The following is a 16,158-nucleotide window of genomic DNA, read 5'->3' as shown; positions in this document are numbered from 1 at the left end:
GCATTGGTTCTAACCACAGTATTGAGAACTGTAGTGGTTCTGCTAAGATCAGTAAAGAACAATCCAGTGCCTCAGCTGCAGCAAGAGCCAGACTTGATTGCCCCTTGAGAGGGCACTGGAGTTAATGGTTCAGGGTCAGGAGAGACCATATAAGCCCGCACTGGGGAGCAGCCGGAAGGATGCACTTTAGCATAGATACTGGAGTGGGTTTCAGAGGATTGCATTCTTTGAGACATTGACTAACCTGATTCTGACTTCCTCTTCAGAGTGAGACTGCTCTGAAGCCCTGGGTCTCTCAGAAAGACCCAGCAATGGTGAGCTTCTACCTCTCGTGGTAGACAAAGTAGGGGGAGGGCTTTGGGAAAAAGTCTTCAAAGCCCCTTCTAAACAACGAGGGGGCTCAGACGCAAGTCTTAAGGCAGCCCCCATGAGAGACACTGAAGTAATTTCTGTCTGTTTTTTTCTTCTGGTTTTAATGCCCCTGCAGATGGAACACCTGTCTCAAATGCGCCCTGCACCAATATTTTAGAAAGCATGAATGAATGTTACTGATGGCCTGGGTTTCCAGCAACAGAATGAGATTTAAAGCTGAGGGACTATGACTAAGTCAGCTGGTACCCAGCAAGGCCCAGAGGCCCAACTGAGCCTAAACTAAGCAAAACAAAAATGAGATTTCTAAGAAAATAAAAATATATGTCCGAAGGACCAGGAAACCATTAGGAAAGATACTTAGCTTTTAAACAACCTGTAAGCCCAGAACCCTGACTACAGACCAAAAGCAGTAAGAAGGAACCGAAGTCGGGGCGCAATGACTCCACCCTTTATACACTCGATACAGAGCAAGAGGAGACAAAGAGTCTATGGGTATCATTAGGGAAAACTCTCCTACTTTGATGTATGAGACACACACACCTACACCTACTGTGTAATGGACATATGCAAGCACTCACAGAATCATTACGTTTCTTCTACTAATGTAGGGACTAAAATTGTCAACTCTCAACTGAAAATTCTTGAGTGAGCACGGTCACAAGAGCAGAATAATATAAATTTGGAAAGCTTTTTAGTCACATTCTTCCTCTCTCTCTCTAGAGATGACACTGCTATACTTTTTTTAATCTGGTTAATTTGATTTTGTATTTCCCATGTCAGTGAATACGCCATCCTATCCTTTATCCTTGGTTTCAAAAATCTTCTCTAAGTAAATCATTAAAGAAAAATAGTTTGAAGGAAAGATAATTCTAATGTGTATTTGTTTTTTGACTGTAGAAAGGTTTATATTAGAAAACAAATGATTCCACTACAGTGTCAAAATACTAGTATTTTCAATCAGGTGGCTCCCTACATAGTTTACCAGATTATATTCTTCCTCCCTAAAAGTAACAAGGACCCTTTTACTTGAGACAGAAACACTTTCAGATGCCCAGAAACAATTCTGAAGATATGTGGTCTCATTTTTAAAGTTTAAAATGGTGTATGCATTGTAAACTGAATGTTTCGCAAACAAGGATGGAAGCTTTTACCTCAAACCTACTAGCCTGAGAACTAAGCTTAGCAGGCAAGATGAAAAATACTGGTGACATGATGCCACTTCAAAGAGACTGTGCCCCTTCCTCTAACCAATAGTAGTTTTTTTTTAAAAAACAAACAAACAATGCAGCCTTCTGAATATTCTTTAAGTATAGTCTGGTTAGAGGTTCTACTGATTACAGTGATATTTCTCTACACTTAAAATGGGGAATGTAGCTGGAAATGGTAATACCTCTAAAATTGGAATGAACTTCAAATGGGCCCACTATAGTAGTAAGTGCTGGTCAAATAACAAAGTATTCATAAACTATATTTGAATTCCACAAGTATTAATCTATTATTTATTTGCTTAATCATGTTTGGCAGGTCAAACGCCACAAAATAGTGTTTAAGCAAATTAACAAATTTCCATATAGTTAAAGTTAGTTGAACGGGCAAACCCTATTTGCTACATCCATTGTTTCTGTTATAACTTCACTGTAGAAAAAACTGAGGTGAAGACAGGAGAGTATAGCAGATCTTGAGCTGATTTCTGTGGTACCCACTTCCTCATCTTACCCCACTGACGACCTTTCTTCTCCTCCCAAAATGTCTCTAAATTGTACTTTTCTCTTGCCCATCCTCAGCCAGGGACCCAAAATACTGATTTGGAAATTTTACTAGATACTGAATAGCTGGAGGACATAGCTCTACAGAGAGCTATGAAAGATGGGGTACCCCGCCATTGAGAGGCAGTGCCCAAAGCAAGAAGCCAACACCCAACCCACCTTCAGCTGCTACAATTCCTAGCAGTTTCCAGCTAGTAGGGGAAGAATCTGAAGCTCTGCCTAGCTAGCCATGTCTGGCAGCTGGAAGGGAGAACAACATTATTCTGTTTTCCTTTGCAGAGCCCACGGGCTGCTGCAAGGTGAAGTTTCTGCTACTACTCTTTCCACAGCCTTCATTTTTCAGTCTCCTTCTGCAACAAACAGTTCCAGTAGCTGTCTCTGCTGTTCCTTCTAGCTTTCCCATGATGTAGCATGATGAAATTTAACTGATTCTTTCAAGTTTTACTGCTGACCACAGGGATTTGAAAGACAGCAGTGAAATCTGACAAAGCTCTCTTGCAGCTTGTAGAAATGCTACAGTCAGCGGTGTGTCTGCAGATTTTAAGGAAACAGCACTGCACTAGTTTAATCTTAGTAACTTTACCTTGCCTCTTTGGACAAATACATCATAAAAGGTCCTACATTATATTGGGCACTGAGAATGTAGTCAAATCTTTATTTCACAAACTTTTATTCAGAATCTGAGGTACAGGTTGTCAATTCAATTCAATTAGTATATGATTTCTTAGAGAAGTGACTTCCTGAGGAAGTACTTTAACTCTTTCTGTTGTGTATTTTAGTTTAGTGCCAAAGCACTTGATGGGCACCCATGAATTGTTTTTGGAAGTATATAAAAAAAATTGTTTTGGCATTAGTGATCAGCTGGCCCTAGCTCATGACAAAGCTTTTAGAAACATCCAAAATCTGATTACTTTTGTTAGCTAAAGGTGGTAATACCTGAAGAGACTGGTTCATTTTATGAGTGATAGAGTTTTAATTAGCATATACAAGATATTTCTATGGAAATATTGTCATTGATCGGATTTATTAAATTGTAACGTTACAATCAGAATTTTAAATGGTTTGAGTTCATATCTGTTGTACACCAAACTCTACATTGTAAACATTAAACAGTGAACTCCTATTGCAGAATACCTTCCCACAGGAAGCATAACCCCCATCACTTGGTACTGTTAAACAAGTTGGGAGAACACTAGAAAGACCACCACACAGGGAACCATCCTATATTTGGCAGGAGGATAAACTGGATAATGCAAGGGACTTTTGCCTTCCCTAATTAATATTAGCGCATGAAGTTTTCTTGTGTTGTTTCATATTTATATAAAATATTCCAGGAATCTCTCAAACCAATTCAATGGTGTAGTACTGACTGATGTCAGTATCTTTGACTGAGATTCACAAGAGACCTTGCACCTTTTAAATACACTAAATCAGTGGTAGGTTTCAGAGTAGCAGCCGTGTTAGTCTGTATCCGCAAAAAGAAAAGGAGTACTTGTGGCACCTTAGAGACTAACAAATCAGTGGAATGCAAACTTTGTTCCCTTAGTAATATTTCTGCATTTAAATGCCTTAATTCAAAACAGATATTGCCAGAAAAAAACATGTTTGGACAGAAGCAGGTAGACGAGAAAAGACTGGTGTTTGTATATTCCTTGCCACACACCTAGTCTATTGCTTTTTACAGTTCTGCAGGCTTCAGAAAGCTAGATATGTTTTGCTGAATCAGGCCCCAAACAAGCAAGTGCTCACCACCTTTGTCTAGCAACAAACTACTATAGATCTCCTACTCACTGACATACTAAATTAAAGTACAGAAAAGTGTAAGTGCTTAACAGGTGTGTGGCAATTTTAGATATAACTCAGTCTATTTTAGGAGCCCACCATTCTTCTTCAAAGACTGACAACCCCTATCAAACCGAGAACCTTTGGATCCCAAAACAATAGCTTTAACCTATTCAATGAAATGAAATATTCCCCATTAAGTATGAGTAACCTATTTTTACATTTCAATGAACTCCTACTTGAATAGTTTTATCCCCAAAGGGTTTTAAAATTATCTTTACAGGCTTATAGAACAGACTTTCATGGGAAAAGTAAGTTTAGTGGAATGGTAAAGTAATGAATTAGTGTCCCAAAATTAAACTGACTTTTAGCAATATGGTAACCAACAATTATCTTAAGACTTCATGGAGTCTTTAAGAAAACCACTTTTACCTTTTGTCCATTGTCACAATGTATATAAATTAGACCACTCCAAGGAAATACTGAAGGCTTTGTGGCAAGTGACGGATTAGGACTCACAAGAATTAAGACACTGGTCCTAAACAAAGGATAAAAAAGCCAGTAAAAACTATAGTATCTACATACAAAACTGAAAATCTATACCGTTAATTCTCTTTGCACATCATAACTCATGACATATAAAAATCACTGAACGCCATCTAAGTAAGAGCGAACGTTAGATATAGGACTTTAAAGTTCTAGATCTTAATGCAGTGGGTAAACATAATTCCTAGTACTAAATTTATATCCTATGTATTACTGCAATTTATGGTCTCTGTATGTTTCAAAACCTTGATAACTGCATATATGTACACTCCACTTAAATGTAAGTGCCAATGGTTGTAAAAGTTGTCCCTTTCTGCTTTGGAGAAAGCAGGAAGCTGGCTATATGTTCCAGAATCCTTAGAAAAGATAGTTTTGTCATACTCATTGAAAATAGGACTTAAGGACTTGTGGGCTCTAGTTTGTACTGTTGGGGCAAAGTGACCTGGGTAAGGAATATTTAAGGCACCCTTTAAACCAGTCAACATAAAAGCCAGCTTTCCTCTTCTTTTCCTTGCAGTTGCCACTGATTATGGTGAAAATAAAAGCATTCCAATTGCACGGAGGGTTCCCACCAATCCTAATGCAGGGCCAGATACCGTGAAGTCTATTGAGGACTTCATGGCCTCAGAACAACACAAAGTTTGGCTAAATCAGAGAGCACACGGATACTCCGATTTAACTTTCTATACTATGAACATGCATAGAGAGGTTACAAAGGGAGTACACTGGAATTAAAAAGATCTTGTTACAAAGCTGCAGTAAGTTAGGAGCACCGATATGTCAGAAGTGCTCTCTTTTTCAATTCTTTTGAGTCTTGACCTCTTCTTTGGAAGACTCCACCTCATCAGATGCTCCAGAACTCTGTACTACTGACAAAGTGCTGAGGCTTCAAGTGCATCTGAAATCTGAGGAACCTTTCTACTTTGAGCATGAGTGTATCAGGCATTTTGGAGATGAAATTACACAGGGAATTCTGGATTTGCTCCAATGCTTGCAGTGCTGACAGAGTCTTGGGACTCAGTAGCCATGGTGAAATCAGGCCATTACTTTTAGAGTTTACCCTTTGAAGCACTCCAGGCTGGTCTTGATTTGGACTTATGGAAATCTTTCTAGAGTGTCTCAAGGAGGACTTTAGAGGCAGTCTCACATATCTTAAGTGTTCAGGAGACATTTGTAAGTAGGCACCGCCCCGCATTTGGTGGCTAACTCCCAGGAGAATGAAACAGCAGACAATTTCACGCCATGTCAATGCAGCAGAACACAATTAAATGGATGAGCCTGAATGGCTGGTCTTCCTTCCTCCCTAGATGCTGAAGAAATTGATCACATTTTGTAATACAGAAATATCTCACACACCTACAACACAAGACCCAAGGCAAATGCCAAAATGCTTGATTAATGAATGTGGAGAATTACTTGTGGCTGTTTTACAAATATCCTGCATGAGATGTATGACCTCCCCTGCCAGAATACAAACAAAGAGAAATACAATCTGTCTTGAAGACAGATTTTGTTGGTATTAAGCTAATAGCTGAGTGGACAGTCTAAAGTCTGTAACCAGTTTGGGTCTATGATCTTTGACATCTAGTTTGTAGAGCAAGCCTTTGTTGGGATAAAAATGGAACTAAGAAAAAAACTGGCAGAATGGTTCATTTTGGGACAACCCCAAACCCAACCCACAGAAATTAATTTTGGGATGCTCTAGCAGTGTTTCATGTTTGAAGAATTTAATATAGAAACAAATCAGTCATGTGAGTCTGAAAATTAAAACTAAAGTCTGCCACAATTTGATCTTTTTATGTGAGAAACTTCAATTCAAAGGTACTTCACCTTGTTTACAGGAAGTTGAAGGTGCCCATGATTCTTTGTCACTCCCAGTTGATGGCATGGGTTCCAGTCCTTTTCTTTTCAAACTTGTCTTGACAGAGCCTTTCCATCATATCCTCAGTCTTCCACATCCTTTCTTGCAGTCCGCTTCCTCCCATGCTTTTGGTGCTGGCGATTCTTTTCCCATTCTTGTCACATCAAGCCCACCTCAAACACACCCTCTCCAGCCTATTGCTGAAACTCCCAAATTCATCTTTTCCCTAATTTCTTCCATGTACACACTGTCTACCCTCTGGTTGCCTCCCACTAACACCAGTATATTATTTTCTACTATCTGTATCTTTTAATCTCTCTCTAAGGTGAAGAAGTTATTCACCTTATGCAGTAACAATGGTTCTTAGAGAGGTGTCCCCTGTGGTTGCGCCACTGTAGGAGTGCTTGCATCCCTGCGCTGCTGATTGAAGAACTTCTGTAGCAGCGTCTGCTAGGCCCACACATGTGCTGCCTCTCCTTCTGCCCTGCCACAAGGCTAGTCAGCGCATGCAGGCTAACCCCCCTCAATTTCTTCTCTATCTGAGTCGTTGACAAGAACTCTGAAGTAGAGGGGAGGAATGTGGGTTGTGGAGCACCTATAGGAGGACACATCTCGAAGAACTATGGCTATTGCGCAAGGTGAGTAACTCCTTCGAGTAGTATCCCTATGGGCTCTCCACAGTAGGCGACTCCTGAACAGTATGCTCACTGGAGGGCTGGGACTTGGGAGTCAGGTCAGTTACAGATGACAGTACTGTGGAGCCAAAGATGGTATTGGAGGCAGAGTCCTGGGTGATCGCACACTGTTCTGCAAAGATGTGGACTGATGCCCATGTCACTGCTCAACAGATTTCTAAGGCGGCGACATATCAGGAGATAGACCTTGTGGAGTGCGTGCAAATACTATCTGGAGGGGTCATGTTGTGAACCTGATAACATTGTCTAATGCAGTTTGAGACCCATTTGGAGAGCTTCTGGGGTGATGTTGCTGAACCTTTAGATCTTGCTACAACAAAAAGGAAAAGCTTAGGTGACTTCAGGAAAGCCTTCTTCTATCCAGGTAAAAGGCTAGGGCTCTCCTGACATCTAGTGTGTGTAATATAGCCTCCCTGTTGTCACAGTATGGCTTTGGGTAGAAGATTGGAAGGTGATCAATGGGTTCATGTGGAATGGGGAGGTTACCTTAGGGATGAATTTTGGATGTGGTCTGAGTGTAACCTTGTCCCAAAAGAATAGTGGGGTGTAGGAGGGAATGTGCCATCGGAGCTGTATTTCTTCTATTCTCCTTGCCAAGGTGATTGCTATCAGGAAGGCCATTTTCACTGAGATGTATGTAAATAAACATGTGGCCATGGGTTTGAAGGGAGGCCAAGTCAGTCTTTTCAATACAGTAACTCCTTGCTTAATGTTGTAGTTATGTTCCTGAAAAATGTGACTAAGAATTAATGTAAAACAGTGGGGTTTAGGTTCCCGGGAAATTTTTCTCACCAGACAAAAGAATTATATTTTGGGACAAGGTTTTTATATATATATATATATATATATATATATATATATACACACACATATACACACACACACACACACTAACTATACATTTTAAACAATTTAATACTGTACACAGCAATGATGGTTGTGAAGCTTGGTTGAGGTGGTGAAGGCAGAGGGTGGAATATTTCCCAGGGAATTCCTTACTGTTAAATGATGAACTAGAACAGCTGAGCCCTCAAAGGTTAACACATTGTTAATGTAGCCTCACACTCTATGAGGCAGCACAAATGGAGGGAGGGGAGACAGAATGGCAGACAGAGACACACACACCCTGTGTGTGTGAGAGAGAGACGTTCATTGCCCCTTTAAGTACGCTGACTCCACTCAAAGTGCAGTGCCTTTTTAAGTAGATCAGCCAGTTGAGACAGCCCCTGCTGCCAGCACGCTCTCTCTCTCCTGAGCCCTGTCATGTCCCCCCTGCTCTATGGAAATGGCATAAGTTGAGGGATAATGTCAGGGTGTCCTCCTGCCCCTCTCTTCCTCCCCATGCACAGCAAGCAGAATGCTCCTGGGAGAAGCTCCAAGGCAGAGGGCAGGAGCAGCACATGGCAGTGAGGGGAGGGACAGCTGAACTGCCAACAATTAATAGCCTGCTGGGTGGCTGCTGCACACGGAACTTAGGGGAGCAGGGAGCTGATAGACGGGCTGCCGGGCCACCCTGATTCCAAGCCCCCACCATCTAGCTCCAATGGGCTGCTCTTCCTGCAAGCAGTGGACAAAGCAGGCGGCTGCCAAACAACGTTATAAGGGAGCACTGTGCAACTTTAAATGAGCATGTTCCCTAACAATTCAGCAACGTAACAACGTTAACCGGGACGACTTTAAGTGAGGAGTTACTGTACCACGTTTAGGTCTCAAGTGGGAGAAGGCACTCGAGGTTGTGGGAAAAGGTTTACTATATTCTCGAGGAACCTTTTAGAAGTTGGGTGTGACAGTACTGAGTATCCCTCTACTGGTTGGTGGAAGGCTGCTATAGCTGCTAGGTGGACTCAGAGAGAGCCCCAGTCTTTTTAGGGTCACTGCATAATTTAAGATATGTGGAAGAGTTGCAGAAGTCGGGGAAATTTGTTGGGAAGTACACCAAATCCAAAACCTGGACCATTTCTGCAGGTTAGTGTTGTGTTGAGGACTTTCTACTGTGTAGTAACCCCTCTTGTGCCTCCTTCAAACAGGAGCTTTCTAGATGTTGGAAATTAAGAAGAAACAATGCTTTGAGGCAGAGAATCCTCAGGTTGGGATGAAGAGAACATCATTTGTTCTGCAAGAAGAGGTACGGAGTGGCTGGGAGAGATTGGCAGGCATATCGCGAGCTGTGACAGGTAAGGGTATATGACATGCTCCATCTCCTTATTTTCAGCAGGACTTCAACAGTAGGGGAAATGGAGGAAAGACAGAGAAGGTTTCTGTCCCAGTGGAGATGAGAGCATCGCCCAGGCAGCGTTGTCCTATCTCTGCTCTGGAACAGTAGTGTGGACATTTCTTGTTCAGGTAAGTGGCAAACAGGTCTGTGTTCAGCATCCCCTATCACCTGAATAGATAGTGTAGTACTATTGGTTCTAGCTCCCACTCATGGTCGTGTGGGAATTTGCAACTGAGACTGTCTGCTATTGAATTTTGTGTGCTCGGGGGCTAGGCTGCTGACAGTGTAATGTCATGGGAGATACACCAGTTCCATAGTCTCATCACCTCCTCACCGAGGGAGGGGCGACCTGACTCCCCCTTGTTGATTTATGTAGTACATACAGGCTACATTGTCTGTTAGGACTTTTGTGTGCGATCCTTTGGTCAGTGTGAGGAAGTGGGCGAGGCATTCCTGATGCCCTTAGTTTGAGGAGTTTGGTGTGAAGAGATGCCTGTGGGTGACCACTTGTCTTGTGTCTTGAGGTTGTTTAGATGTGCACTCCACCCTATCAAAGAAACAACGACAGGGGGGTTTGGGAGAAGGGGATCCCCTTGCAAATGGTGGCTGGGTCTTTCCACCAGTCTAAGGAGTTCTTGATTCTGGTGGGTTGTAACAGGGGTTTGTCTAGTCTGTCCCTCTTTGGTCTGCAAACTGAGCTGAACCACATCTGGAGGCATCAAATGTGAAGCCTGGCATGTGGTATTATTGTTGTGGTTGCTGCCATATGCCCCAAGAGTTGGAGGCACTGTCTCGTTGATATTTGCAGGCTACTTCGAATGATCTCCAAGTGTGGCCCTGGAGAGAAATCTGTGATGAGGTAGGAGAGCTCTGGCCTGTAATGAGTCGAGGTCGGCTCCTATGAATTCCAAGTGTTGCACTGGAATGAGGGTTCATTTTTGGTCATTGATCTGTAAGTCCAGGTCCGTAAACAAGCATCTTGCAGCTTTTTGATGACTCGGTGAGTCTCCTGGAGAGACCAGGCTCTAAGGAGGTAATCATCCAGGTAAGGGTAAATCATGATCCCTTGGGAGCATAAGTGTGCCCCCACTACTGAAAGAACCTTGAAAATACTCTAGGGGCCAATGATAGCCCCAAGGGGAGTACTGGTAGTTGTCTTGTCCCAGAGAGAATCTGAGAAATCGTCTGAGAGTTGGTTGGACTGAAACATGAAAGTATGTGTCTTGAAGGTTGAAAACCAGTCTCCCTATTCCAATGCTGGAACGATCATTGCTAGTGACCATCTTGAATTTTTGAGCTTTGACAAACTTGAGAGCTCTGAGGTCTAGTATGGGTCTCCAACCTCCCTTCCTCTTGGGTATTAGGAAATAGCGAATAGAATCCTTTGCACTATAGATGTTGAGGTACTGGTTCTATAGCTCCTTAACTGGAGGAGACTACCTACCTCTTCCATAGTAAACTTTTATGATAAGAGTCCTTGAAGAGGGATGGGAAAGGTGTTATGGAGGTGACAGGGAGGCAAAATGGACACAGTACCCATTGCGAGTGATCGCTAGGACCCATTGGTCCAATGTTATGCTTTCCCAGGTGCTGTGGAATTCTGCCATAGAATTCTACTGGCTGGAGGCCAAATGGGTGGATGGCAGTGGTCGGTTGTAGCAAACGGGGGGGAGGGTCTATCAATGTCTCAACCAACACATCAAAATTAGTGCTTGGATGTGGATGGCTGGGATGAGGAAGGTTGCAGGCCAGATTGTTTACACCTCAAAATTTTTCTTCTTCTTCCCCTGTGGGTCATATTAGCATTGAGCCAGATAATGGGAGGTGCATGGTTTGTGCTGGGGCTGTGGACTAAACTTCCTCTTTTGTCCCAGCATATAGATGCCAAGAGAACGGAGAGTGGCTTGAGAATCTTTCAGTGTGTGAAGAGAGGCATCAGTCTTTTCCACAAAGAGATTAGTGCTTTCAAAGGTTATGTCTTTGATGGTTGACTGTACCTCCTTCATGAAGCCCAAGAGATGGAACCATGATGCATGTCGCATCACCACTGCCGGAGATGGACCTGGCTGCTGTGTCAAGGGCAGACTGTAGCGTTGTTTTGCTACTAACTGTCCCTCCTGAACAATGGCCTTGAATTGGTCGCAATGTGATTCAGGTGACTTCTCAACAAAATTGCTCAGTTTCTAATGGTTTATGTAGCCGTATTTAGTCATCAGGGCTTGGTAGTTGGCAATTTGAAACTGAAGGATGGCTGAGGAGTACGCCTTCCTCCTGAAAAGGTCCAAACACTTCTAGTCCCTGTTGTAAGGGGTGGACCTCATCTGGTGTTGTCAGCCGCAGGAATTAACAGCATCCATCATGATGGAGTTGGGTGGAAGGTGGCAGAAGATGATCACACTCTCCCATGCTGGGACATAATAATTTTTATCCATCCGCTTGTAGGTAGGTAATATCAATGCTGGGATTTGCCAAGTGGTTCTAGCTGGGTCCAGAATGGCCTCATTAATGAGTAGGCACCCTTCTTTCCCAATCCTACCCAGTGATAAGATCCTTCATGAGAGGCTTTTTACACTGGAAAACTGACCAGCAGAACTATAGCAATATAATATACCAATATATCTATGTTGGTGTAACTTATTGTGTGGACACTGTTCTGGAATAAGTGACTTTACTCTAGTATAATTACTCCATACAATTATACTCGAAATAAAAGTCACATTTATTCGAGAAGTGTGTTCACATGTGGAGTTATACTGGCATAGCTATAGTGGTATGTGCTTAGTGAGAAATTATATAACTGATCTCTAAGACTTTTAGATAAATCATATCCAATTTTAATTTCCAATTATAATTGTTCAAACACCAAAAATAACAGTAAAATATCTAATATTAGGGCCTATGTGGTGTGTATATTCATGAAAGATCACACGTTTACCAGATTCAATGAAGAGCAAAAAATCCACTACCATCTGCAAAAATCCACTTACTTTCATAGTAGAAAAAGAACAATGAAAAGAGACTTACTCTGGCTCAATTACTCCATGTTGAGGTGTTATTGTAAGACAATGAGCTGGCCAAGAAAGTTCAAATTTCAATGACCTATTACAATTGTTCATAATTTGTATATGTCCAGTTTCTGTTGTTCCACCTATTGTACAATACAAAACATGTTTTAGTTCAGCAGACCAAAAACTGACAGCTCCATGATTAAGAAGGAAACTGTTTGCTATTTAACGCCCCTCTGTCATGCTTCGCACCTTGGTGGTTCTTCTTGCTGGCAATGGAGTGTATTTTAGAAATTAATTAATCTCAGAATCTCTGTTTCAGGACACATTCTGGCAACTCAAGGTATTCTGAAAGCAACTTCCACTGACAAACCAAAACCACAGCTCAAACTATTTGGTGAGGAAATTCAATAGAACTATAGTAAAGATATCACCAAAGCCAAACTTACATACTACAGTAGGTTAGGAACATTCACTAGTTAGACCAGTTATTTTACTTATCCAAACTTAAAAAAATACTCACTAATAGAAGGAGATGTCAAAATTAAGTGTTCAGGCTGAACAGCCCATGTCTCTCGAGAAATCAATTTATTCTGAACAGGGTCATCAATATTTAAAGATAATGGGGGACCCTGAGGTCCTTTAACTGGAAGAACATCCAAAGTTGTGTTGGTATGTGTCTCAGAGCTTCCAAGTCTGAAATGAAATAATGAAATAAGAAAAAGCTTTTACTGCAAACAAAAGTAATTTCTTTATGCAAAGTTAGTTAACCATGGCAACATTTTGTTTTTCTTTTGAGCACTAATTTGATTTTCTGATTTTAGCATCTGAAACTAATACATATTCTCAGTTTACCAGGGCCTCAATTTCAATTGAAGTTTCCATTAATAGGAAACCATTCAGTAGCCATATATAATTGGCATATGACAGTGGGTAGTTTAGTTTACATAAAGTATGAAAAGTATCAAATGATATTCTGAGAGAAGGCTGCATTTTAGCAATTGGTGAGGGAAAATTACTTGTTGGTAATTCCAAATTTCATAGTAGTCTCCTGACATCTTGCCCAGCAACATAAATTGTTGACAGCATAATAGCTCTTCCTACCAGAAGTAAGTCAACTTTTGAACTTACTACTTCTCCCCCCGGCCCTAGTTTGACGTTTCCAGAGCAAAGTATTAGATAATGAGGTCATAACTCCACACAACACTCTGAGGTAAGGCAGGAGAGAGAGACAGAGGATAGAAGAGGACAACTACAAACAAATACAACTTGCAAGTAATTTTCCCTTAATGTATCTTACTTCCCACCCAGAAAAAATTTCTGATAGCAGAAGTCGCAAGCAGGGAACCAGATGATTTGGGTATACTTCAAAGTTGTGCTTGGAGCATGGTCAACAAATGTCAGCAGAGAAGTTCACAAAAAAAAATAGTTGGCATTGCCAGATGAATGTGTGAGGAAGTAATCAGGCGATTAAAACATTTTTAAAAAAGATACTTCTATCCTTTGGTCCTAGAGAGTTGTCATGCCCATTACAAAAAGGTATAACGATTTTGGATGCAGCTGATTAGCTTGCTTTTGGATGCAATTTTTAAACCACCTAGTTATTTTGGATTTGATTGTCATCTGTCTCTTGTTATGATCTTTAAAAAAACCCACAACTCTTCTAAATCTTTCTGTAAGATAGTTTGCTTGACTCCCAAAAAGATTCCTTCTCCGATACAACAAAAGATGGCGACACTGGAGATAAAACAGGCTAGTTAACACGGAACTCATCTTTGATTCAAAGACCCTCAGGGGAGACTGTGTGGTCAGTGGAAGCATATGACTAAGAGCCAGGCAGAGGAATAGACAGGCTAGTGAAGGAGAAACAGAGCTCAGGAACAGTTTGTGGAGTTGGAAAATGAAGAAGGGGCACAGCAGGTGGTCACTGAAGGTGAGAGGGCAACGAAAAAGAGAAGAGCAGCTAGTCCTATTGGAAGAGGGCAAGAGTCAATGGAGATAACACCACCAAATATGAGCCCCAGGTTATGGGATGGGTTGGAGAGGATTGCAAGGAACAATAGGAATCGAGAGGACTTGCGGCCAGAGGGAACAGGGGATAGACTGGAGAATTCACACCATCGCCAGGAAAAGGCAGGTCTACGTGACTGAGGACTCCTTACTGAGAAGGATAGACAGGCCTGTAACAAGAGCTGATCCAGAGAACAGAAGGGTGTGCTGTCTGCTGGGTGCTAAGATACGGGATGTGGACCTGAGGCTAAAGAGGATCCTAACGGGAGCGGGAAAGAATCCACTGATTGTCTTTCATGTGGGAACAAATGATACGACTAGATTCTCACTGGAATGTATCAAGGGAGACTATGCCAGGCTGGGGAAGACGCTTAAGGAAATTGAGGCTCAGGTGATCTTCAGTGGGATTCTGCCTGTTGCTAGAGAAGAGCAACAAAGGCGTGACAAGATTATGATGCTCAACAGATGGCTCAGGCACTGGTGCTATAAGGAGGTCTTTGGGATGTATGGCGACTGGGAAGCATTCATGGATAGAGGACTGTTCTCTCAGGATGGACTTCACCTGAGTAAGGAGGGAAATAGACTTCTAGGATTGCAGATGGCACAACTGATCAAGAGAGCTTTAAACTAGGAATTCGGGGGAGATGTCCAGGTAAACTCCACACCGGATTTAACATTGAGAGGGAAGAAAATGAAGTAAGAAAGGATACAGCCATGGGTAGGAGAATGGACATAAGGAGGAAGGGTAGGGTAAATACCAGTCTAATAGATGATACTGGTGGTAGAATGTGAGCAAGGACAAAAGGCAAAAATTAAGATGTTTCTATACTAATGTGAGGAGCCTAGTAACAAAATGGAGGAACTAGAGCTACTGGTGCAGGAAGTGAAACCAGGTATTATAGGGATAACAGAAACATGGTGGAATAGTCGTCATGACTGGACACAGGTATTGAAGGGTATGTGCTGTTTAGGAAACACAGAAATAAAGGCAAAGGTGGTGGGGTAGCATTGTATATCAATGATGCGGTAGACTGTAAAGAAATAAGAAGTGATGGAATGAAAGTGTCTCCGCAAAAATCACACTGAGGAAAAAACTACTAGAGCCTCCCCTGGGACAGTGCTTGGGGTGTGCTATAGATTTCCGGGATCCGATCTGGATATGGATAGAACCTTCTTTAATGTTTTTAATTAAGTAAATACTAATGGGAATTGTGTGATCATGGGAGAATAACTTCCCAGATATAGACTGGACAACGAGTGCTAGTAATTATAATAATAGGGCTCAGATTTTCTTGGATGCGATAGCTGATGGATTCCTTCACCAAGTAGTTGCTGAACCGACAAGAGGGGATGCCATTTTAGATTTGGTTTTGGTGAATAGTGAGGACCTCACAGAAGAAATGGTTGTAGGGGACAACCTTGGTTCGAGCGATCATGAGCTAATTCAGTTCAAACTAAATGAAAGGATAAACAAAAATAGATCTGTGACTAGGGTTTTTGATTTCAAAAGAGCTAACTTTAAAAATTAAGGAAATTAGTTAGGGAAGTGGATTGGACTGAAGAACTTGTGGATCTAAAGGCGGAGGAGGCCTGGAATTACTCCAAGTCAAAGTTGCAGAAACTATCAGAACCTGCATCAAGAAAGGGGAAAAAATTCTTAGGAATTGTTATCCAAGATGGATGAGCAGGCACCTTAGAGAGGTGATTAAAAAAAAGCAGAAAGCCTACAAGGAGTGGAAGATGGGAGGGATTAGCGAGGAAAGCTACCTTATTGAGGTCAGAACATGTAGGGATAAAGTGAGAAAGGCCAAAAGCCACGTAGAGTTGGACCTTGCAAAGGGAATTAAAAGCAATAGTAAAAGGTTCTATAGCCATATAAAGAAGAAGAAAACAAAGAAAGAAGAAG

The 16,158-nt window shown here is 41.8% G+C and overlaps 1 protein-coding gene across 1 annotated transcript in view; it reads right to left on the bottom strand.

Annotated features, from left to right (window-relative positions):
* CEP192 (centrosomal protein 192) overlaps nucleotides 1–16,158 on the bottom strand; it is a 206,728-nt gene that overhangs the window by 20,293 nt on the left and 170,277 nt on the right. Inside the window, exons 48-50 of the mRNA XM_073329624.2 lie at nucleotides 12,766–12,938; nucleotides 12,262–12,385; nucleotides 4,353–4,458 (exon numbers count right to left, since the gene is read on the bottom strand). Coding sequence (XP_073185725.2) covers nucleotides 4,353–4,458; nucleotides 12,262–12,385; nucleotides 12,766–12,938 — 403 coding nt within the window. The remainder of the gene's footprint in view (nucleotides 1–4,352; nucleotides 4,459–12,261; nucleotides 12,386–12,765; nucleotides 12,939–16,158) is intronic.

The sequence above is a fragment of the Lepidochelys kempii genome, chromosome 2 (genome assembly GCF_965140285.1).
Source record: "Lepidochelys kempii isolate rLepKem1 chromosome 2, rLepKem1.hap1, whole genome shotgun sequence".
Lineage (NCBI taxonomy): Eukaryota > Metazoa > Chordata > Testudines > Cheloniidae > Lepidochelys > Lepidochelys kempii.
The sequence above is the reverse complement of the archived record's forward strand: the minus strand, read 5'-3'. Positions and strand labels throughout refer to the sequence as shown.